The sequence below is a fragment of the Ochotona curzoniae genome, unplaced genomic scaffold, assembly GCF_017591425.1.
Source record: "Ochotona curzoniae isolate NIBS_2020 unplaced genomic scaffold, NIBS_Ocur_1.0 contig_2688, whole genome shotgun sequence".
NCBI lineage: Eukaryota > Metazoa > Chordata > Mammalia > Lagomorpha > Ochotonidae > Ochotona > Ochotona curzoniae.
Window position 1 is genome coordinate 18848517 of NW_024465553.1, and position 25222 is coordinate 18873738.

A 25222-nucleotide genomic window follows, 5' to 3' on the forward strand; every position below is an offset into this window, starting at 1 on the left:
GGTTTTGCTCCTGTCCGTCCAACAGCTTCACTGCTCCCACATTGCCACAAGCCTGTACTTACAGGTGTCCACTTCATAGCTCAGCACATTGAGGCTCAGGGCACCTAATGGTTTTTTGCTTCTTTAGTCTTTCCATAAAGCATCCATTGTGCCTAAAGTTGCTGCTTCTAAGAGATGTACTTGTTTGAAAGGGGGTGCAATAGAGAGTGATAGAGATGGAGGTGGAGGCAGACAGATATACTACCCCCTGGCTCATTCCCCAAAAGACTGCTAGAGCCCAGGTTGGGCCTGGATGAAGCCAGGAGCCAGGAGCTTCCTCCAAGTCTCCAGCACGGGCAGTAAGGATCTAGGTACTTGAGCCATCTTCGGTTGCCTTCCCAGGCACATTAGTAGCAAGCTGGATCAGAAGCCAAGAAGCTGGGACAAACTGGCACTCTGATAGGGAATAGGGATGGAGCCAGAGGCAGCTCAGCCCACTGCACCATGATAATAACCCTCAATGTCAATCTTTGATTGTGGTGGGGTTGGATACAGCCCCACCCTCCCCCAGCTCACTCTCTCAGAGGAGTGAGACGATCAGCACTTCAACTACTCAGAAGCAAGGAGATCCTGGGTCCTGCTGAGTCTCAACTGGGGTAGCAGAGAGAGGTGGGCAGTAAGGGGGGCACCATTCACACTCAGCTCAAGTGGGAGGGAAGATGTGGTGACGTAGCTGCTTGGGGAAGGAGGGGCACCCAGCATGCCAAGGCAGAACCCGTGGAACCAATTCAGAGTGCAAGAGGCAAGCTGGCACCCCAGAGAATGGACAGAGGAGAAATGGCAGCCTTCAGGGTCCCACTGAACTGCAAGAGCATCTGCAGGCCTTGGAAGGATTTCCAGGAGGGAGTAGGCCTGTTTTAGCTTCTGCTTATTGCAAAATCTGTTTTTAGTGAGCTCCCTTGCTGCAGGCTCACTCCCCAGATGCCCACAGTGGCAGGAAGAAGCTCCAAGCCAGGGATGCCATCCAGGTCTCCCACATGGGTGGCAGGGACCCAGTTCTGTTATTTGAGCTATCATTTCTGCCTCCTAGGGTCTGGGTTTGTGGGGGAAGCTGGAGTCAGGAGCAAAAGAGGGGAATTGAAGCTAGGTACTGTGATACAAGATGTGTGCATCACAAAACCAGCATCTTAAACATTTGGTTTAAGCCCCACCTCTCGATTTATGCTTTGAAAATATCACTTCAACTGCTGGGTGTAAATGATGGTTGAAGGGTAAGAGTGGAAGCAGACACCTGCGAGGAGCCGTTTCTAAGGGTTACGGAAATCTAGTGCTGGCTAGGCTTGAGGGGTGGCTGTGAACTTGAGAGACACAAGTGGGTGTGGGTTCCATCTTGGAGACAGGGCTCCTGGTCCCCTCTGCTGTTTGGGTCTTGGTAGGTGAGAGACACAGCAGTTGAGTCTGCCTCTAGGTTTCTAGCTGAAGTAACTGCTTGCATGGTGACACTTAAACAGGTGGAGGTGGGCAAGGGGTTGAGAGGAAACCGGGATCCATGGGTGGACCATGTTTTGCCTGAGATTCACAGTAGGTACACCTGGTGGTTGGGGGTGGGGAGGGTGCAGAGGTGGCATCTGGAGGCATGTGTCTGGATTTCTGAGGGGGAAAAAGGAAAACCTAACATTGCATTGTAAAGACATGTTTATAATATTTAGCAAGGGTATTTTGAAAAATATGGAAATGAAATTTAAAAATTTGGAGGTTGGCATTGTGGCACAGTGGTTTAAATTGCCACTTTGGACCCAAGGATCCCATTAGCAGCATGGGGTCCAGTCTCAGGGGCTCTGCTTCTGATCTGCCTCTCGCTAGTGTGCCTGGGAAGGCAGGGGATGATGGTTTAAGTGCATGGGCCCCTGCCACGCACATGGGAGACCAGGCTGGAGTTTCAAGGTCCTGGCTATTGCTGGGCCCAGCCCTGGCTGTCGTGGCCACGTGGGGAGTAGCCCAGTGGATGGAACCTCACTGACCCTCACTGGCACACACAAACGTCCTCTGTCACTACCTTTTCAAATCAGTAAAACCCATCATTTTTAAAAAAATGATTTTTGTGTCAAAAAAATTTTGAAATCTATAAGAACAACTTAAAATTTCATGGGAAATGTGTGGTATGAGAAAACTAGACATAAATTAAAAAAAAACCCTAAACAATGTGTTATGTTAACTTCCTGAAGTCCTTTTTATGCTTTGACTGATATTATAGTGTAACTCCAACGGAAGCTGCACACTGCAGTTACAACAATCTGTTCATGCTTGTATCGCTTCCACTCTTTCAAGAGGCTTTGCAAGACTGACAGGGAGCAGATATTCAATTTCCAGATGAGGAAACTGGGCCTGCCCTTTGCTCTCCCCAGACAGCAAGACACACTTCAGCACAGCCTTTGAGTTAGTTCCAAACACAACTGACCTCACAGCCCAGGACCATGACCCCGGGCGGTGCTGACCTCGCACTCGCTCTGTTCCTCAGCCACCTGCCCACTGCCCATCCCTGGCCTCTGCTGACCCCACTCCCTCCTGTCTGCTGGTTTCTCTCTCTCCAACCCCAACCCTAAGCCTTCCCATCAACACCCCACTTTCCAACTAATGGAAATGACCCTCTACCACCCGTGCTGCTTGTTTTCTCCCCTATGTTACAGATTTTCTTCAAGTTGGAAGATGGAGCAGCAGCCCCAAAAGAATTTTAACTGGATTCATCTTTCTGGCGTAAAACAGGAGGGCTCTGGAACCAGCGTGCCTTTGAGGCTGTTTTCCCTTTCCTGGAGTGTAATACACATAATGACCACACAGTGGCACTGCTGCACCTGCTACCCACTGTTCTCCAGCAGACTACAGGTCCCAAGATGAAGTGCCAGACTTTCAAATAGGGATTCCCCCCCACCCCCTTCCTTTAAATGAATTGTCTTTGACATTTCGAGTACTGCTTATTTTGTCAGACGTAGCAGTACAGAACTGTCAGCCCGTTTGATGCTACTGGCATTTTCCCATAAGCTAGGGGAATCCCTTGGACATAGCTAAAGTGACATACAGGTTTCCTGTGCATTTAGAAGGGTCCCTGGATCTTCGGGTTAAATGGGTTAAGCTAACAACTGCAGGGAATAAAGAAGGAAAACGAAGCCAGAATTTTGGAGCCTGGGAAGGGAGACCTGTCTTTCCTACCTTTGGCTTCTTCCAACGTTCATTCTTTCCACAGACAGGTTTAGGGCTGGGCTAATCCTAACCCTAGAGACAGATGAACTTAGACATCCTTGGAGGGAGAGATGATGGGGTGTAAGGAAAGTGATAGCTGCTGGCCTGGCGAGCGGCCGTGGGGAGGCCACACAGTGACCAGGGGCATGGAGTGCAAAGCCATCGCCCCGAGTCGCAGACCTGGCTCCCCATGCACACTGATGCTTGGAGCAGGTTGCTCAAAGGCGGGGCGGCTTTGCTGCTTCATCTGCAGCTGCAAGTGTCTGGCTGAGCTGCCCGTGTCCACTCCGATTCTGACACTCTGTGCCCTGTCCCAGCTCTCACGCTGTCCAGCTAGCCAGGGTCAGCTGCCTTGGTCCTCCACAATCATTCCCACCATCTCACCCCCACCACTGGCCCCGTGGGGCCCCTGCCAACCCTCCCTCCTTTCTCTGCTGACTTCCGCTCAGCTCCTCCTCAGCCTCCGACATCCTCCCTCTGCTTCTACTAAAATGCCAAGTGTTGATTCCTCTTCAAGTGCCAAGGCAAAGCTCTCCCCCCTCCCCCCCGAGAGCACAGGGGTAAAGAATCTCCCTGTCCGTTAGACTTTGGTGCTTCACTCAGCCTTCGCTCTTAAAAGTTCAATTTAAAAGGCAGAGTGACATGTGTGTGTGTGTGTGTGTGTGTGTGTGTGTATGTGTGTGTATTGAGAGAGAGAGAGAGAGAGAGAGAATGAGAAAGAACGAGAGAATGAGAGAGAGAGAAATATTACAATATTTTCTACCTGCTGGTTCACTCCCCAAATGGTCATCATGTCCAGGGCTGGGCCAGGCTAAAGCCAGGAGCCTGGAGCTCCACCTGTGTTTCCCACCTTGGTGTAGGGACCTCAGGATTTGGGTCAGCCTTCACTGCTTTCCCAGGTGCATGATTAGGGAGCTAGAATTGGATCAGAAGTAGAACAGCTAGGATTCTAAGTAGCACTCGAATATGGGATGCTGGTGTTACAAGCATCGGCTTAGCCTTCTGCACCACAACACTGGCCCCCCCACCCCTTTTTTTTAAAGCACCAATCTTTTTCTCTGCTCAGTTGGAAGGATTTCTGGGGCCTTCTGCACCCACCCAGTCTTCAGAGCCACTATGGGCACCTGACCCCCCCATTCTACAGGGTGTCAGCCCACAGCAGGAAGCAAAGAGCTGCCCGAATAGGTGGTTATGTGTGCATAGGGAACTTGGTACAGTGGGTTCAGACATAAATATTCAGCTCATAGGATCTGGCCTCTGGTAACTGCACTATCTGAACCTTACAAGCGAGGCTGGACTATGCAGTGGTTAGTGCTTAGTTTCAGGAGCTGGACTGCTGAGTTTAGAACCTGCCTCTTGGTTTACTGGCTGTGGGAACCTGAACAAGTGACCCGATCTCTCGGGGCCTTTCTGGGTCACCTGTGCCCTGAAGATGCTGACAGTGCCACTGTACATGGAACCTAGAGCAATACAATGAGCAAATGCCAAAGCTCCTGGCAGAGAGCCAGCCACTAAGAAGAGCTCACCTGCTCACTGCAAACAGAACTTAAGTTACAAACACACCACATCCTCGGGACGAGGTGCTGGCTCGCAGGATCTTCCTTCCACAGAAAGAAACAAAGAACCCTCTGCCCTTGTGCTGATGCCTGCGTCCCTGGCATGTCTCCCAAGTCCATGTTCCCGGCATCCATGGAAGTGCTGGCCAAGGCTGCGGGCTGCCTTGGTGGATATTCTGAAGAAATCCTTGATTGGTGAAAGCTCTTGAGTGGATGGAAAACAGATTAACTTGCTCTCATTGCAGCCTGCCACTGACATTTGCTAAATGGCACCACTTGATATGGTGAAAGGCCTCTGCGCCCTCTTGGGCCCGCCCAGGCGCCAGCCTGGCTTATCTGCATGGTGTGGGGGCTGCCAGCCACCTGCCCACATGGGACTTGCAGTTTCAGCTGCCCTGCCCTTCTCTGCTGGGATGCAAGGACAGGGACTCAAGGGAAAGTGGTGGGGTCACAGAATGAGATCAAGGGGCGCTCCTTGCTGGGAGCTCTGGGCTCTTCTGCCCAACTCCAAGCCCATTTCCCTTTCCTTCCGATTCTGCTGCCACTTCCTTCCATCCTCTGTCAAGTCTTTCCTGGGACAGAAGTTAGACACCAGCACTGGGAGACCACCCCCACTTCCCACACCGAGTTGTACAGGGCCATGGTTTCCTGTGTGTTCACCCAGGCTGGGGACAGGAAGTGGAGGGCAAGTGGGAGAATGGCGGAAATGGATGTACCCTGGAAGCCATGCCATGCTAAGCGTGATGCACAGCCTTGGGTTTCCTGCGCATGTTCCTGGGTGTTGGGCCCCAGCGGAGGTGATGGCTCCTGCTTGTTCCTTGCTGAGGTCCATTGTGGGGGACTCAGACCCATTGTGGGGGAGCCTCACTCAGTTTTCACTGGCTAGCTACTGATACAGGTTATACATAGGGCTCCAAAAAAAAAAGACAGAATTAAAAGGTAAAGGATTTTTTTGGCGGGGGAGCGGGGACTGCAAACCAATCTTGAAGTCCATGGTGGATTTTACACAACAGTAGATGGAGCTACTTTATATACTTATATTAGCAGGAGGACCGAGACTATAGACAGGGAAATCTCATGGTAGGACTTAGCTATTACATGGTCAACCAGTACTACATACATATAGGCAACAGACACATCAAAAAGAAATTATAAATACTGAAAAAAGTACCACACCATAAAAATGAAAATTACAACGTGACAGCAATTAGATCACACTAATCCTCTCAAGCCACTTGGAAACTGCTAAGGTTCTGTAGATCTCAGTATAAATAGACTTAATTGGATCTGAAACTGCTCAGTGCAAGTCTGGCGTCAGAAGCTGCGGCTTTGCCAACTACAGTGAGACAATAAAAAAAGACGTTTTAGCATGTCCTCTAAGTAGTAAGCGTTATTAGTAGCTTAACAAGCTTAAGTCAGTTTTTTAAAACCTGGATTTAAATATTACTCTTTCAGGAGTATTTTTCACCTAAAGTGAGGACCAGGGACTTGTTTTCTCCAATGGCGAGGATGAGCTATGAAAAAATATTGAAATACAACATTTTCAAAAAAATTTATAAACATGAATCACTTATGGAAAAAAAAAAACAGGGCTCTAATGACTTTCCTTTGCTGAGCTCTAAGGAACCAATATGAATGAGCACAGATGCATGCATTGTGTATATGCATCTATACACACATATACGCAGACACACTTGGGGAGAGTCTGGAATGAGGGCTGGCATTGTAGCGCAGAAGGTCAAGCTGCTAGCTGCAATGACACATCCTGTATCAGAGGGCTGATTCTGGTTGTAGTTACTCTGCTTGTGAATCAGGTCCCTGCTAATGTACCTGGGAAAGCAGCAGACTTGCCACTCACGTGGGAGACCTGGATGAAGTTGCTAGCTCCTGGCTTCAGCCTGTCCCAGCCCTGGATATTTGCAGCCAATTGGAAAGTTGAACAGCAGATGGAAGCTTTCTCTCTTGCTGTGTGTCCCTCTCTCTGTCACTGCCTTTCAAACAAATAGATTTTAAAAAGTTTGAATGGGGCCAGCACCAATCCTCTGCTCTGTGGCACTGGCATCCTATAGGGACACTCTTTCACGTCCTGGCTGCTCCACTTCTAAGAACAGCCAGATGCTTTGTGTATGGCTGGGAAAGCAGCAGAGGATAGCCTAAGTACTGGGACTCTGCACTCATGTGGAAGACCCAGCAAAGACTCCTGGATCCTGGCTTTGAAGCAGCTCAGCTCTGGCCATGGCAGCAATCCAGGAGTGAACTAGCAGATGGAAGACCTTCTCTATTTTTCCTTCTCTGTAAAATTTGCCTTTCAAATCAAAATATATAAATCCCTTTAAAGAATGATGTGTGTTTAATGCCTGAGAGTGCTGTTTTTGGATGTTGAGATTTGCGAGATGATTTTCCATTGTTTTTTGCATGTGTTTGAAGCTTCTGCACTCTTCAAAATAAACATGAATGGTATTTACAGAAACTACACCCCATCTTGTTCTTTAAATGTTTTAAAAAATTAAGTGACATTGGAGTTAGATTCTTCTATGATGTAATGTTATTGCTACAAACTAACACTGTCCAAGAATTTGATCTGGCTCTTTTTTAAAAAAGGAAATAATGAATGTTAGGAGGCTAGACCACAGGTTAAATGTTGCTCACTTAATGACCAAAGTTCCCTTAATCCAATTCACCATTGTTCTTTCTCCTCTTAGTCTTTAAAATATCCTGTTCAGGCTCCTGGTTCAGGTCTATTTTAGACTATTCATGTGACCAGACACTACTTAAGATGGCTCCAGTTTTAGGAGACTTAATTATTGCCTATTAAGGCTCTCCTGTAATTTGTAGAATCATTCCAGAGCGCATTCCCACTGAACAACGCTTTTACTGGGCTCATCAATCTTCCTTCCTCTTTCTCACACTCTGGGCAAGGTACATTAAAAAAACCAGACTGCCAGTTATTAGCCTGCATGGCCATGCATTTGCCTGTGACTTTGCAAGTGTGAGCGAATGGCTAGGCATCAGCTGCATCACCTGTCTTGATTATCATGTGAATTTCCAGATACTACACATTCATTGCACTAGTCGGGAGAGCCCTGGGTTCCATTGTGAAGACACAGGTGTTCAGCACACTTCTCTGGGTCTTAGTTTCCTCATCTGAAAAGAAGAGGGTTCTCAACTCTCACCAGGGGAGCTTTGCCAATGACTGACACGTGGTTCTACACCAAGCTCTCCAGAGATGGAGGGGGGGGTAGGTATGGACATTGGCAAGCCTGTGTATTTCTGCATGTGACTGACAGACCAGGGTGAGCTCCATTCAGCTACCTGATCACCACATGCATTGATTCTCAACCCCCACTTTGCATCACAGAGCATTTGCTGCTAGTCCTTGGTTTCCCAACAGTCAGAGAAAAGCAGGAACCAATATGTGATAGATCTTCAGGAGGAGGAACTTGGAAAATCTCAGGGAGGACAAGACAGAAAAAAAAAACAAACACCTGCTCCATCTCAGCAGGTGAACTGGAGAGAAAATAGTATCAGACAAGGCTTTATCAGCATCCCCATGCTGTGTGCAGTCTTATCTCTGTAGTCCATCAATTCTTATTTGGCCTATTAACACAGCTTCTTTTGCCTCCACTTGCTGTAAGTACGGTGGGGCAGGCTTGCAGCACTGCCAAATGAACTTGTCATGTTAACTGTTGCTTCCCAAACTTCAGCGGCTCATTTGGGAGTTCTCAACTTCCACTTGGTGCAGCTGCTGTGCAGACTGGAGGCTACATCCTTAGCAGGTGCACACCTGGGCCAGAAGATGCAGGGGCGGGGATTACTAGGAGGATCACAGGAGGCCTGGCATACCCATCCTCCATCAGGCTCTTGCAAAGGCTAACCAGGTGCCCAGTAAAGCATCCAGGAGGCTGGCTCCTCTCTCCCGAACGTTTCACAGGTGAGCCACAAGGGATGGTTCTGAGACTTGCAGGGTGGATGGGGAGCAGCAGTCTTGCTGCCGTTCGCTCATGTTATGACTTGCCCATGGCATGCCTCCATAGATGGGGCAGCAGCCAGGATGGACTAGCCCCGTCTCGGTTTTTCTTGAAACTCTTATGATTCCTGAGCCAGGTGTGTGTTTACCACTGTGATGATGAAAGCCAGCATCTCCTGTAGATGACTACACTATCACAGGAGGCAGCATGGACTAACATGGGATTCACTTAGCCTCCGCGGGTCTCAGTTTCTGTGTTTGAGTCACTGTTTGTCCTTGGTCTCCCAAGCTGAAAGCTTGCCCTGTAAACTCGCAGCTCCAACATCAAGTGCTCTAGAAGACGTGGAAGACTTTACTTTCAAGTATGACTTGTGGCTCTTTCTATTCTTCCATTTTATTTGTTATTCACCTGCTATACAGATCCATCTCTTCAAGGGCTCCCCATGCCCAGCTTTCCTACGTTTCACTGCTTCCATCCACTATCTGCTCTCAAATCTTTAACACAAGTCTGTCCACTCGTGGGCGCTTTCCTTGGACCCTAGCTTCAAGTGCTAGCTTGACTTTAATTGCTACTTTTAGTATATGCAACTGAAGTGGAGGAATTGATGCACATTAATTCAATGAACTCATTAATTAACATGACTCCAAGAATTTTATGCACATGGGATAGACTTGAATCTCATAAATTTTTACAAGGTATTCAGCTTATCCAGACAGTGTCATTGTGGATGCTCTCTTAATCTTGAACAACAATGTATCTAAATGAGCAAAACAATGAAAATTATTGGTGGCCTTTGGGAAGTGAACACTGACATCACTTCAGGATGTTGCCACACATGGGTATTCACTTCCAAGTATTGCCTGGCCCATGAGATAGGCTCCGGGATCTGGCAATGGACACCAGAACCTGGCTCTGGGGTGCTGAAGAGGGCTTTATAAAAAGTTTCTCTGGTGTCATTGGGGACCATTTGGATAAATTAACTTACATGAATTCTCTCATCACATCCGGTCACTCATAAGGGAGACAGCCAGGGTACTGTGCACTGGCAGCCTCTGAGGAAGGACCCAGTGGAAAACCCAGCAGCCTGACCATGGCACTGCAGTCTTCAAAGTTCATTCATGTCCTGAAGGCTGTAGGGCACAGCAGTCCAGTGAGGAATGGGGCAAAAGCAAGAAGGGAAGGAAGCTGCAGGTGGGCAGCAGGCAGCTCTAATGAGTCCAGTGGACAGAGCCAAGATCTGGAAGTCTAAGATGGTGATCCCCCCAATCCTACTCCTTAAGGGAAGTGCAGGGAGCCAGCAAGGCCCTACACCTCTAGACCCCAGCCTGCCATCTGTGTTATATATATATATATCATGATATAGAAGAGGAAACAATGACCTAACAAATGGATCTGAGTCACCTAGCACAGTGTCTCACTGCTGAGGCAAGTAAGTTGATTAGGTTAAGTATTTCTAACACCAAGCCCCAGTGAGGCCCAGGAGAGAATCCTAACAGCATTGCCAGTACTAGCCCTGGAAATCTTCTTACTATGGGGAAGATGTTACTTTCAATGTTTTTACATGTCCACTCATTTACTCTCCCAATAACTGCATTAATAGCTCCAAACAAATGATCGCACATATTAATCACAAAGTAAAATGAAATGAATGAAGTATCCAGGACAGCCAGCCACAGGAGAGTCTGAATTCAAACCCAGAAAGTACAGTTCTGGCATCAGAATGTAAGAGGCTTTAGAGTCAGAGTCAACAGGGGCAGCAGTGAGACATGTAGCGGCCAAGGTCCTACCTGTCTAAAGGAAACCTGGGCAAGAGGACCAGATGCTCTGGCCGAGGTGCTGAAGAGCTGTGCACCTTCCCTGCCTGAGATCATGGACATCCTGGCACGACAGACAGAGGCAACTCTGAGAAAATGGATTAACAGAAATAGGGGTAAATTGCAAAGAACAAAGTCACACTTCTTGTGCAGCTAGGTATAAGGACTGCGCTACCCCTAGAATCCATGGAGAAGGGGACAGAGACGAGTATCAAGGCACAAACTATGGAAAGCAACAGTTTTGAGATCTCATCAACAGTTACTGCAGTGTGTGGATTAGCTTGGCCTTTGAAATATATAAGGGGAGTTGAAAAGAACCCATGGAAATGGAATTAAAAGATTTTGTATATTATATGCGTATTATATACTTGATACCACCTGCAATAATTTAAAATCTGATCAACTACACATTTTGGAGGGGAGGAATATTTTCATAACCAACAGGCTTAGAACTGCATGACGACAAACAGAGCAGCTCAACTTCTATTTAGTGTTACGGTATTTTGAAAGCCTCTGTAGACAGTCCCCTTCCTGACTTTTAAAATATATTTCAGAAACAGGAGGAGAAAGGGAGATGGAGAAGGAGAAGGAAGAGGAGAGGAGGAGGGGAGAGCAGGAGAAGGGTAAACGAGAGAGGGGGAAGGGAGAGAAGGAGGGGGGAGAAACAACGGACAGGAAGAGGAAGAGGGAGCGAAAGGAAGAGATGTAGGGGAAGACAAAGAGTAGGGAGAGACAGGGGAGGACAGACAGATCTTTCACATGCTGGTTTACCCCTCAAATGTCTGCAACATTGAAGACTGGGCCAAATCAAAGCCAGAATCCAGAAACTCCGTCTGGGTCTCCCTCTCCCAAATTCAGACAAACAGGAAATCTGGGACAGCAGCTACAAGTTCAGGCTCCTGCTGCCAGCCCCCTGGGGACATCTTGGGTCCTGATGTTCAACCAACTACCCAGGCAGTTCTCATGTGCTGGGGCTATGAGTCAGGCTTCTTTATGGAATCAATGCAATTCAAGGGTCTATAATGTTCTACATGAGGTCATGAAAAAGGCTCACAATGACCAAATCCCAGCCTCTCCATGGTTCTGTCCATAATAAGCTTTGTGATTTTTGAGCACATTATATCATGTCTCTGAGACTCAATTTTCCCTGCTGCTAGAACGAGTCAGATTATATTTTTCTTGTGGCTCTTACAAGTTAGAAATCTGTGGTTTTCAGGATGACCTGGAAGAAATCAATCTTCCAAGTTCCTGGAAGAGTCTTTATGATGTTAGGTGACAGCAAATTATCCTGGAATGACTGTCTATGACAGCTGGGTGAGGCCATGCAATCTGGCTGCTTTCCTGGGGTTGGCAGACATTGTTACAGGGATGTGTCCGCAGCACAAGGGCAGGTGCTGTGGGGATAGGGCTGCCATGCTTGAAGCTGGAAATAGGAAAACTTCACTCTCTTGGTTCCAACAATCACCTTTGTTACCTACTCAGAATTGAAAAAGGAAGGCCTGAGGAGGCTGCTGGGCTGTGCTGGAAAGAGGGTAGCAGGTGACCACAAGGTGAGCAGCCCGCTCTGACACCCTGAGCCTCTACAGAGTGAGCTCCTTGGGCACAGATTCCTGGTCATCTTCTCCCCACAAAAGTCTCGTGTTTGGTCTCAAACTCATAACTTGCTCCAGCCCTTGCACAATGCACCTCCTTTACTCAATTCTGGTGAGATCAATTTGATATTTACTTATTTTCACTAAATGTATTTATTTAGATATAAAGGTCAAACCAATGACAGCACAGCAGACATTTGAAGATCAGAAAGACAAAGAAGAGAATATAACGTGATAGGAAAGGGAGTTTTATTTTCAGGACAGGTGATCCAAATAGACTGTTGAGTCTAGGTGCTGTATGGGTCCTAATAAAATTAAGAGGCATGATAAAATTAAGAGGCACTGTAAGATGGAAAGAAGGATAGGCATTTAGTCCAGCCATTAACAACAGCATCCTAATTATAGTGCCTCGGTTCAGAGCCTGACTCCAGATTCCTGCTCGATGGAGATCCTGTCTCCCAGCATCAGCCTGGTCCAGCCAGGGCTGTTGTAGGCATTAAGGGAGTATACCAGCAGATGAGAGCTTTCTGTTCTTCTGTCTCCTCTACTCAAAATTCTAGAATAGACTGTAAGATGGAAGGTCATGACACAACCTCCTCTTGTTTTTTCTGACTCCAGCTAACAGGCACCAACATGTAGAGAATGTTGTGAACAAATGCACCAAAATGTCTGTTTAAAATGGAGTCGTGTGGAAGATTCTGCTTGGAATCTTCAGCGTCACCTGTAAGTTCTAGAAAACTTCTGCTCTGCTTAAAATTATACTTTGCCTCTCATTCCTACTTTCATTCCTCACAAATTCTTTTTTGAAATCTATATTTGACAGATCTACATATGTTTCCCTTAGACAGTATTTGCATTTTTGCTTTTTTTTTTTTTTGGCAAATGCATTCTTGTTCTGGAATCTTCTCATTATGTTTTGAAACCTTTACAGTTTCTCTCCTAGAAACTGGGACCAACTCTCCCAGACTCATCTGAACTAGATAAGTATACAATTGCCTATTTCTGTTAGTTTATTTATTTGCTGTAGATCTCTTCTTTTTGTTGCCTTGGTGATGGGTTGTGTACGTCAGTGAGATCTTCCACTCAATGGCGTCACCGGGGAGGAGAGCGATGAGCTTTCAGGCAGGCTAGTTTTTTCCCAGGGTGACTCCCTGCACATGAATGTCACTGTTGCCTTTGGTTTTTATGGCAGCTTCCTGGAGCAGGAGGAGGTGGGCATTTCATGACTCTGCATCTTACACTTTATTTTAAAACTTTATTTGTGAGGCAGAGACAAAGAGCTCCCATGTGCTGGTTCACTTCTCTCCAGGCCCACAGCAGCCTGGACTCGGCCCACACCGAGGCTGCGAGGCAGGATCTTATTCAGGTCTCGTGTGCAACTAGAATCAGGAATCAGATGACTTCAGTTGTCATCCCTGCCTCACTTCCTCGTGAAGGTGACCTAGGGGGACCTAGTTCCTTCTCATGGTTTTTCCAGATTATCTTCATTCCCTCCCTCTACTCTAAAAACAGCCTGGAGGCTTTGACTCCTACTCTGCCAGATTAAACCACCCGTGGCCAGTGTTGCCAGTCATTTCACGTATCCTTAGGCTTCTGCTTTTAATTCCACAAATATGTTAAATCAAAATCAAACATCTCTCCAACACCAATTGTTTCCATTACTATACAACTCAGTCTTCTAATATCACAGTCTGTCCATTCCTGATTCCTCATTTCAGATGGCTAATCCAATCTCAATCCCTTATTTTCAGACTATACCTCAAGTCTTGCCCACGCAATCTATCCAGAGGCTTAATAAACACTCAGCCATCCAACCAGTACCTTCTATACCTCCAATGTTTTCAGTTTAACCTTCAACTCTAAAATTCTTTGCCATTTGACTTCCACCTCATGGTAATCAGCACTGTTACTACTCATTATCTGCCCGGTGTTCTCACTTTCCTCCTTACTCATTTAAAATGTAATGGTCAATCATCTTAGTGGCTCTCTTGCCTCTCTCGATTCATCATAGTCTTCATACTTGCTAAAGCATTAATTACGTCCAACTTTCTGCCTGATATATGCCCAAATCCACAGAGCTAAATGTGGCTGGAGAAAGAATGATCTCTTTTTAAATTCATAAATATTAATAATCCTAAGAGGTCCCTTAATACTGCCTAGCAATCAAAACTCAATTTTCTTTGTCCAATCAATCTCTTTACTCCCTGGTGAGCTATTGAGCAGTTTTTAACCTCTTCCCAATCTTCAATATCTTTATCTCTTTTGTTTCCCACTTTAGGAAAAAAGTGGCAATTAGAAAAGAACCCCACAAGCTTCATCACCTCCCATCACACCTTCTTGCTGCTTCTTAATCCTGGGCATCAGTTAGGGCTCCCCTTTCCACACGAATGAACGGGAAATATTTCTAGCTATAGCTACTTGCCTGTCCACAAAGCAGATTCAATCCTCTTTTTAGATACTAACTGACATCGTTTCTTTAATGTCTCCTCCCTTCATTAACCACTTTTCCCCCTCTACAATGGCACTTCAGGAAGTTTGTTGGAAATTGGGAAACATGAGCTCATTTGGGTGCGAAAGCAATTGTGATCTGCACATAGTTTTTTCCTCACAAAATGCATTTTTTCAGGAACTTGTTTGAAGAATGTACATATGCATGAATTCCAAAATGTTGTTTCTGTAAAATAACCTTACCTTTTAAATCTGTTTTCCATAGTTTTTTGAAAGACCCTTGCATTGAGTCATTCCTGTCATACATATTGTTGCTTTCGTACTATTTAAAAACCTTGTGCTTTAACCTAAGGAACCCTTCTAGATACTTCCACAGGTCCTCTTTTTGACAGATTTCTTTCAAGCATTAACTATACTAATTACTCCAAACCATTGGAATCTACATCTCGCCCATCCCCCATTGCTGTGTTTGACCTTCAAACCTGACACTTCATAGAGCTCCAATGCTGACAGTTGAGAGTGAGGCATCATTTTACAACGTCCTCTTGTCTGGCATTGGAGTCCCCAGTCTTCACTCCTTTACCAGAGTTTTCTGAACACAGTAATGTGATAATTTTGAAAGATGATTGAGTGTGTGATGCCACGCACATGGCCTAATCAGGAATTCACATGACCATTATCATTTTGACTTGACTCTTCCTATCTCTCTCCTTACCCTGTGCAGTTGCTCCAGCTCCCTCTTCATGGTCCCTCCATAACCAGGGCCGCTCCTGCACTGAGGATTTCACACTAGCTCTCTGGAATACTCTTCCTCTCAATTTTCATGACCCAAGCCTCATTTCCTTTCTATCTTCACTAACATATCACCCATTCAGAGTTGACTTTTTTGAGCACCAATTCCAGATCTGCAGCAGTCCAACATTGCCTGACTCGTGTGTTGTCTCCTCTGTCCTTATCCCTATGCCAAATTCTGAGAAACTTCCTTACTCATTATCTTTTTTTATAGAAACGTTATATTTTATATAAATTCCATGAGAAAAGACATTTTTATTTACTTCTAAATCTCAAGTGCCTATCAGTGCTTAGACAAGAGCAAACAATCAGTAAACAGTCAAATGATAAAAGTTATTTTTCAAAAAGTGCAATATTGAAGTGGGGTACTGCATGGTACATCCTATGAGGCTGGCACAAGTTTGATCCCCAAACCACTAATGATGGGAAGAAAAACCACCAACCAAATCTCTCCATGAAAATAGATTCAAATCCCCCAAAACAACATATTGTCAAATAAAATCCAACAATACATAGGCTAGTTCAATTAAACAGAACTTAAAATTAGAGAACAACCAGTACAAGCATTCTTCATTACCCAAATATTTTGTCCTGTTATACTGTTTTTCACAAATCTCCCACAGGGGAATCTGATCCCAACCTGACAACACTTGGAGGTAGGGGCTTTAGAAGTCACTTAGGAGACCCAAGCTCTCATGAATGAAATTAGTGCCTTTTTATAAAAGGTAAGAAAATCACCTAGTTTCCATCTGCTTGGTGAGAATACAAAGAAAAGCAAGCTGTCTGTCACTTGCAAAAAACACCTCACCAGAACCCAAGAATGAGAGCATCCTGGTGTTGGACTTCTAGCTCCAACAAATGTGAGAAGCATTTGTAATGTGAGATGAAATAGTTGGCAATTCAGTAAGTTGGGATAATGATGACTCTATTTGCTTTTTTAGTTGTAGTATATTAATACAATCATTCTCTGTGTCTCACACACTTACTCATTGTTCTATGAAGCTTAACCCAAGTATTGACAGAGTCATATTACCACCATCATGATTAGGATACAACAAAGCCCTTTTGCCTTATACAATTCCCTTATGCTATTCCCTTAGTCATATACTTCCTTCAACTCTCAGTCCCTGGTAATCACCCATCCTCTCTCCATCACTCTCACTTTGGAATGGCATGTCAATAGAAGGATACAGTATTTATCCTCTTGAGACTGGCTTCTTTCATTCAGAAAAAAATGATTTTGACACTCATTGAGCTGCTACATGTATCAAGAATTCACCTGTTTTAGCTGTTGAGTTTGGATAGATCAGAGTTTATTTATCTATTTACCCAGGTGAAGAACAAAAATAACTGTGCCATAACATTGGCCTGACCCACACTTTAAAAATGTATTCCACAAAGATTTTTTTAAAAGAAATACATTCAAACATAAAACATACATCAAGAAAAGGAGAAAAATATTTTTGAACCCCTCTTTGCAGGAACTCAAGCAAAGTGAGTTTAAAAACCCACAAGTGCTTTTCAGAATTTGAGCCAAAGACTTGTTAAGAACATTCCTTAAAACTTGTTTAAATTAATTTCTTTACTCTTTCTGGGCTCGAGTATGATTCCTTAGACCCAACTGCAAATGGGCTTGTTTATTAATGGGTTTGTTTATCCCTGAAGCTTTCCATGTCAACATATTTAAAGGACTGGAAATGGTGAAGCCATGCTTAATGATTAGCAAAGCATACCTTCTTCCTAGAGAACAAGACCAGGATGGGACTCAAGGTACGAAACACGATAGAGGGTTAAGAATTTAGCATAGCAATTCAGCAGCCCTTGCTGCACATGGAGTATCTGGTTCAATTCCCCTCTCTGGCTCCTGACTCCAGCTGCCTGTCAATATGTATCCTGCAAGGTGGTAATGAGTGCTTATGCAATTGAGCACCCACATGAAAGACACACATCAAGTAATGTGAGTATTTAAGGCATGAACTAGTAAATGGGAATTCTCTCTCTTTCTCTGTGCCCCTCCCAAGAAATCAATTTGAAATACAGTTAAATTTATTTAAAAGAGATAGGTATCTTCCAGCTGCTAATTCACTGCTGAATACCCACAATAGTTAGAGTAGGGCCAGAACAAAATAATGAGTGTGGAGCTCAACAAAGGCCCCCTATGTGGATGGCAGACACCAACTACTTGAGCCACTACTTGCTGTCCTCCGGGATGTACATTAGCAGGAAGCTAGAATTGGGAACAGAGTCATGATTCAAAGTCAGGTGCTCCAATATGGAAAATACACATCCCAAGTAGCAACTCAACCACTGAATTAAATGCCAGTCATACCATTTCATTGTGCTAGTCAGAGATTCCCAGACACCCCCTAGGTCACAAACCAGACTTCACAATTCTTCCATAGCAGGTTCCAATTTTCATAAACACCTTGTAAGGAGTGTGTTACCTGTAACAACACTGGGGATCTTGGAGAGAAAGCTCTTGACAGTTCTGATGGGCACTCCCCCAGTCTTGTCATCTTGCATCTTTGTAATGATATCTTCAATCTGAAAGAGATTGAAGGAGTATTATTACTTTCCCTGCACAAAATAACAGTAAACAGTACATGTGTAAACAGCCTAAATGTCTAAACATGGATGCCAGCACTAATTATCAAGAAAGGGGGGCAGAGATGAGGATTTTGCTTAGGAGTCCCGCACCCTTCTGGAGAGCCCAATTTCATACTTTGACTCTGCTTCTGACTCGAGCTTCTCATCAATGTGCATGAACTCCTGGAGGGGGTAGTGGGTTATGTCTCAAGTACTTGGGTCCCAATGTGGGAGATCTGAACACAGTACCAGGCTCCCAGTCTCAGCCTGGCCTACCTCTGACTGCTGCAAGTATTTGCAGAACAACTCAGCTGACACAATATCTCTGTTTCTTTCAAATAAAATAAAAACTTGAAAATATGTCAAGAAAATTCCTCACTTAGTCAATCAACACAGGTTATCTCCTATGGACCAGCACCCCAGCACTGGTTGTTAGGATCAGAGGTGACAAAAGAACACAAAGCATTTTCTATAAGAACAAACCATCAGTTCAACAAGGGAAGGCGAGAAAAAAACATGGAGGTTCTGTAGAGGACCCAACATATAATTCAAAGCATGAGATTAAACCCTTTCCTTTTCAAAAATTAGGTTTACATATAAGTGACATCATTGCTATATCTAATTCCTCCAAAATATCAATTCTCCTGTCACTCAAGGGAGGGTATTAACCTGTACTAACCTACAGCCATTGGGAGTAAAGTAAGGGTTGCCTTTGGGACTAGAAAAGGATACAGGAGACCTATATCAAAGAAGAAAAGACCAAATTAAAAAAAAAGTAAGAATCCTCATCTAAGCAAGTTCGAAATGGATCCCAGTGATTGTGTGTGTCAACTGTTGTAAGTCATGCCCGAGGCTGCCAAAAACAACGTTTTCTCCTCCTGAAGGAAGACCACACTGTTAGAGAAAGACCACAGGGTGATGCAGGCTGTGCTTGGAGCCAGGTGACAGTTTACTGGTAAAGCAGAACAAGGAGTGAGGGAAGAACTAAGAAGTATGAAGCTGCCCGAGCTGGGAAATCAATTCGTGACTAAATATTTGAAGGACAAAATCTTCAGAACTAGATGCAGATAAATCTGTAACAAGGATAGAGATCTTTCACCTTGAGGAGGGAGAAGCAATTGGATCAGTGGGGAATACTCACCATGATCACAAGTTTCTAACCCTAAGTAAAGGAAATATGTTTGAAACCCTAGAATGGACTCTGAATTTCCCCACACTAGAGTCCTTAATGGACTAGAAATGAAAGCTGTGGCTCATCTAGCTTAAAATACTACCACGGCAGTGTGAGGCAAAGCGATTTGCTCAAGGACACACTATGTATAATTTGTTCAGAAAAAAAAAATGGATTACATGTTAGAAATAAAGTTAGGACAGAGAACAACCTCATCATCATAATTGTCACAGCCAAAAAAAAAAGGCCTTACCATGTGCATATAGTGCCTACACATTTTATTATGTCTAACTCACAGAATGACTTCAATAATTCAAGCCCATTATTCAATTTTTTCAGATGATCAAACTAAAATTTAGTGAGGTATATCAATGAAGGTAGAGTGAACTAAGTCGTGTAGGGGTAATTCCCCAAAATGCTGTTGACTGAACACAACCATGCATATTTCTCGTGTTTTGTCTGCCTGAAATCAACATGCTGACTCCAGGACCCGGGCTGACAGAGCTGCAGCCCTGGCCATGCAGCCATCTGGGGAATGGTCCATTAATGCATGATCTTTCTTCCTCCTGCCTTCCACCATCTCTGTATGTCTCTCTCTGTAGCTCCTTCAAATAACTAAGCAAATGTTTACAATAAATAAAACCAGAAGAATCAGTCATGACCAGAAAAACTACTAAGAATTGGAGAAAAACCAGTAATTTAATTCACATGGACCCTGGGTGAGCACTAGATGGCAGTAATCTCCAGTGTCTGCAGCTCTGGGCTTAATTTGAAACATTTCACAGAATTTCCCACACCTCCTTTCTCTCATGTGCCACTTTTAAAAGATTTATTTTTATTAGAAAGGCAGATTTATAGAGAGAAGGAGGGACAGAAACAGATCTTCCCTCTCATTTCACTTCCCAAATGGCTGCAAGGGCTGCAGCTGAGCTGATGTGAAGTCAGGAACTTTTTCTGGGTCTCCCACTTGGATGTAGAGACCTAAAAATTTGGGCCATACGTTGCTGGTTTTCCAGGCCATAATCAGGGAAGTAGATGGGAATTGGAGCAGCAGGACATGAGCCGGCACCCACATTGGATGCTGGTGTTTGAAAGTGGAGGAGGCCATGACACTGGGCTCCTCTGTCAATTTTAGCTGCTTTGCATACAATTGACCACTAAGAAGTCTTATTCATAAAACAGGAAATCCCATAATGTATTAAGAAATCTAAACTTTTCTGGAGTTACAACTGGATCATAACGAATTGTCCTCTCCACTAACCAGAAAGGGGGGCTATATATAACAGCAAGAGTTTACAACCTCAGAGATGGGGCAAAATCAATTACTGGTCTCCAATTCTTGATTCTGCTACAACAGTGGAACATCCCAGAGTCTCTCCCATGACAGCTTCATGGAAACTGAGCATTTACGCTTCAACAGGGGGACTATCCATAGGACTTACTCAGCTTCAGGGACATTCATTACAGAATGGACATGGGCAGATGCCTGCAACGCAGTTATATGGTCATGCTTGATGTCTTCTCATGCCTTCTGCTGTTTAAGCATGAGAAGAACATGGCTCAGGTACTTGTCCACCCAAGGAGAGCAGAGCCATCTTCAGCAAATGGGACTGAACTCATATTCAGATCAGCCATCTCTCAGCCCATCTGCAGACTCTTCAGCAACAGATACCTGTTTGCCATCAGACGGCACTCAGCATGGGACAATTTGTAGGAAGATTATGATACAACAAGGCTTTAAAAACAGATGCTGGGCGATCAGAATCAATGACTCCTAGTATTGGAGCACATTTGGATCCAACCCTTTATAAGAATGTAGATATTCAGTTTATATCATCCATCACTACTGAAAAAACTACAACAGGTTGCTGTGCTGTGTCAAGCTTTCGACAGCTGTATTTCATTCTGATGCATTTCCCACTACAACATGATTTGCTAATTCTCTTGAAATTCCTTATAATGGTTTCTGGAGAATTCCTGAGTGAACAGATATCACAGGTGGAATTCCAAGAGCTCATAAAAAATAATACAAGCGTTTTCAGAACATCTATTTTATGATCAAACTGCCTTGGTTATTTTAAGCCTATTAACTAACATATTCCTCAATTTTTAAAGTTACTGAATAAAAATGTTGACATGGATGCCAAGAAAGACAAAGTGCTTTATCCAAGGACACACAGCCAGGAAGTGACCAAACTGGGATTCCTACCTAAGTCATTTCAATTCCCATGTCCACATTCGGTTTGTTACATCTACAGCTCACTTCCAGATATTTGGAAAGGCTGGCTACAAGCCTTCTCTGAGTTATGTGACTGTTGGAGTTAGGAATAGGGGCACATCCTGGAAGATAATTCTCTAAGGGATGAATCCAGTGAATGCCTCAGTGTCTGGCTGATACCTGGGCTAGTGCAGGTATCTAGTCTTAGGGACACAAACCAAGGTTAAGGCCATATTTACTGTAGCCCTCAGGGCACTTTCCAGCAGCCGGGACTACAACCATGCCACCTGCTATGGCACAATGCCAGTCCCTGTCACAGTTCTAAGAGCTCTACCTGTATAAATATTTCTCACAGGCAGGAGATCATTATATCCCTGCATTATAGATCAGGAAACTAAAAATTCATCTCCAGCCTCACTAGTGACCACCAATGTCCTTTTCAAACATGGGGTACTTAACACCATTTTCATTAAAGAAATTTTCCTACAGTCCTAAAGGGGTAGAAGAGGACACCGAAAAATCAGAACAGATAACCAGACACTCAGCTGTCCCAGGATATATTTCTGCACAGCAATCACCACCATCTTGCTGCACAGGGTTCTCTTAGTTCCATGGGTCTGCAAATATATTTCCACCAGTAAAGCACAGCTCCTGGGGGTGGGGAGCGAGAGAAGGAATACACTTACATTGTTTGACTGTTCCATTCCAGCCAACTTCTGGCACCTTTTATTCCTAAAGAACAGAAAAATCAATTCCCTGACATCCTTGCATAGGAAGCTGGACCACTGGGGAGCATGTCTCAACCGAAGTGTCACTGCTCCAGGCAACAAGCAGGTGGCTCCTATCTGACAGGCAAGTGAAGCAGAGAAACCACTTGGCCGATTCTGCAGGTTCTGCCTGGATGGGCTACACCAAGCAGGATGACACCGTTTTCTAGAAAGCACAGGGCTCAGAACCAACACACAGTTACACCTCTCCTCCTGACAGCAAGAAAATGGGAGTGACAACAGCACAGAGTGGGTTTTCTCTCTCTCTCTCTCTCTCTCTCTCTCTCTCTCTCTGTGTGTGTGTGTGTGTGTGTGTGAATGAAACAAATCATGAAGAGGGAGCCAGAATTCAGTGAATAGGGTGACAGTCCAGGCCATGAGAGGAGTACAGAGAACAGCTCTCTTTGCATTCCAAAGCCACGGAGGGCAGCAGGCAGGACCCTAGTCTGAGCTCCCCAGACACCTGCCAGTGTTGGCTTCTTTGACTTGCTGTGTTGAGCACATACATGTTGCTGAACTTCTCTGAACTTTCCATTCCTTGTTCCAGTAGTAACAGACCTGGCTGCAAAGTTCCCAAAGTATGAAAGACTTCTCTGGCTTAACAAGTACAAAACTGTGTTTGCAAGCAAAGGGCAAGACAGATGACCAGGTCTCAAGGCTCTTTTCCTGTGTGTTGCACCTGACCCTAGGCAGATTCTTGTACAACTGTCCTTTGCACTACGATGCATGACTCAGGGGAAGGGTATGAGGCAGGACCAGGGCGTTTGGATGGCTTTAGGAACCACATGGGACAGAAGGCAGCTGAAGCCAGGCCCACACAGCCCCAGGAGCTCTGGCAGAGGCCTTCTTAACCAACCTAGGACTGTTTGTCTCTGATCATATGAATGGTACTTTCAACAGACCGTAAAGTTTCAATTCAGTTTGCATAAATGAATTATTCAATCATCCAATTATTTAGTTCCTCCTTTTGCTTTGTTGGTGGAGGTTTAAAAATTTAATAATAGGTAAACTGTTGTGTCCTCATCCTAAAAGCAAACCACAGAGGGGCAATGGGCACAGCAATTAGAATGCCGCTTGGGTAGCCCACATCCAGGGTAAGGCTGTGAAGCATTGGTCCCCATGTTGTTCCCAGTTCCAGATCCTTGCTACTGAGCTCCCTGGGAGGCAGGTAATGGCTCAAGTAATTGGTCTCTGCCACCCACTTAAAAGTCCAGAACTGAGTTCCTGGCTCCTGGCTTTGGCCTGGCCCAGTTCCAGAGGAAAGAATGAACCAGCACATGAGAATCATATTCTCATTCTCTCTTTCAAACAAATAAGTAAGAATTTAAATGATCCAGCACAACTTCACCAAAGAGGGCAGATGTGTGCTCAGGCATGAAGGACGTCTTCATGAGAACATTACATCCTGACTTGGCAACCCACTGCCTATTTCTAGTTTCTAATGACTGCCACTGCAGCTCCTGCATTCATTAGAGTCTCCTCCTCCTGCTTCGGTGTCTGAAACAGAGTGAAAATGACTGTGCTCGGACGCCACCGCACGGCCTCGAGGCAGGAATCAGAGGCAGCCAATGGCAATCATCTTTCTTAATACATACTCTGCACGCATCATGGAGCACGCTCTGCCCTGTATGTGTTCTAGAGAACTAGGCCATTCCTCTGCTTCATTTTGACAAACATTGCTATCTTTAAGTGTCTTCAGGTTCACTGATGGGGTGAGTGGACATTTAGGGAGTGCCCAAGCAGAGCCAGGAGCAGTGTCTGTTTCTACAGTTACAGCAATAGGTCAAAGAATCTGCTCTCCATCACTAAGGACTAATGCTTTTCAGAAGGATCCAGCATCTAGGTTCACGGTTAAGGATACAGTAGAGACAGCACAGCCAATCCAGCTTCCAAAGAGCCTAGAGGGGGAAAACACTAAGAAATTCCACCTGCGAGCACCAGGAAGAGCCACTGTCAAGATCCCCTCATCTCTTTTACCATTCCACTCAACAACATGGAGAGAAATTTGGGGGTCTACACTCCATGACAGTGATAGAAGTGACTGTTGTTTGTGGTTACACTTAACGTTTGAATCACTGTATCATTCAGGATGCTTTTATGGGAGATAATAACACGCAAAAAAAAATCCAAGCTGCAAACATGAGTTTATATCTTCCAAGTAGCATGTAGTCTGTACCCAGATGGTGGCTGACCCTGCTGTTGTGTCTCAATTCAATGAGAACCATCGTCGTGGTGGTTCTCTCAGGGCTATTCCTAGCTCTCAGCATAACCTTCTGGTTAAAAGTAGTAAGAATGAGGAAGGGTCCTCCAGCTGCACCACTCCTTTTTTGAATAAAAAGCCTACTCCTTTCAGCAGACCTTAACCGATGGTGCTCAATCGTTAGGTCAAAAAGGGGCCATGTGGCTATAGTGACCTGCACAGCTAGATGGGAAGAGAGGGTCCTGGCTTCTCCAGCCTCTATGGCACATGGAATTAGAGGGAGAGAAGACAAAAAGTAGGGCTGAATTAACCCCTTTACACCCTGTACAATAAAGATCTGGCAATGAAGAACTCTTCTAACAGTCTACAGGGTAGGCTTTGGTCCCTTTCTGATCCATTTTATATGCTAGAGCCCATGTGATATGTGGTGAGTTCAAAAAGTTCATGGAGGGCCTGGCATGGTAGCCTCGTGGCTAAAGTCCTCGCCTTGCATGCACCAGGATCCCATATGGACGCTGGTTCCTGTCCTGGCTGCTCCACTTCCCATCCAGCTTCCTGCTTACAGCCTAGGAAAGCAGTTGAGGATGGTCCAAAGCCTTAGGACCCAGAAGAAGCTCCTGATTCCTGGCTTTGGTTTGGCTCAGGTCCAGTTGTTGGGGCCAGTTGGGGAGTGAACCAGTGGATGGAAGATCTTTCTCTCTATAAATTTGACTTTCCAATAAATAAACAAATAAATATTTTTTTAAAGTTCATGCAAAAAAGACTTAAAGCATAAATCTAGGGGTAGGTTTTGGGTCTAACCAATGAGGTTGAACCCAGGCCCCAACATCAGAGTCTCCAGGTTTGACTGCTGGCTCTGCTGTCTGGCTCCAGCAGGTCATGGTGGTAGGTTAA

General features: G+C 45.0%; 1 protein-coding gene across 8 annotated transcripts in view; it reads right to left on the bottom strand.

The window, feature by feature from the left end:
• RGS6 (regulator of G protein signaling 6) overlaps positions 1 to 25222 on the bottom strand; it is a 397347-nt gene that overhangs the window by 91288 nt on the left and 280837 nt on the right. For all 8 annotated transcript variants that reach the window (XM_040975611.1, XM_040975610.1, XM_040975607.1 and 5 more), the window contains one exon: positions 17831 to 17930. In XM_040975611.1, coding sequence (XP_040831545.1) covers positions 17831 to 17930 — 100 coding nt within the window. The remainder of the gene's footprint in view (positions 1 to 17830; positions 17931 to 25222) is intronic.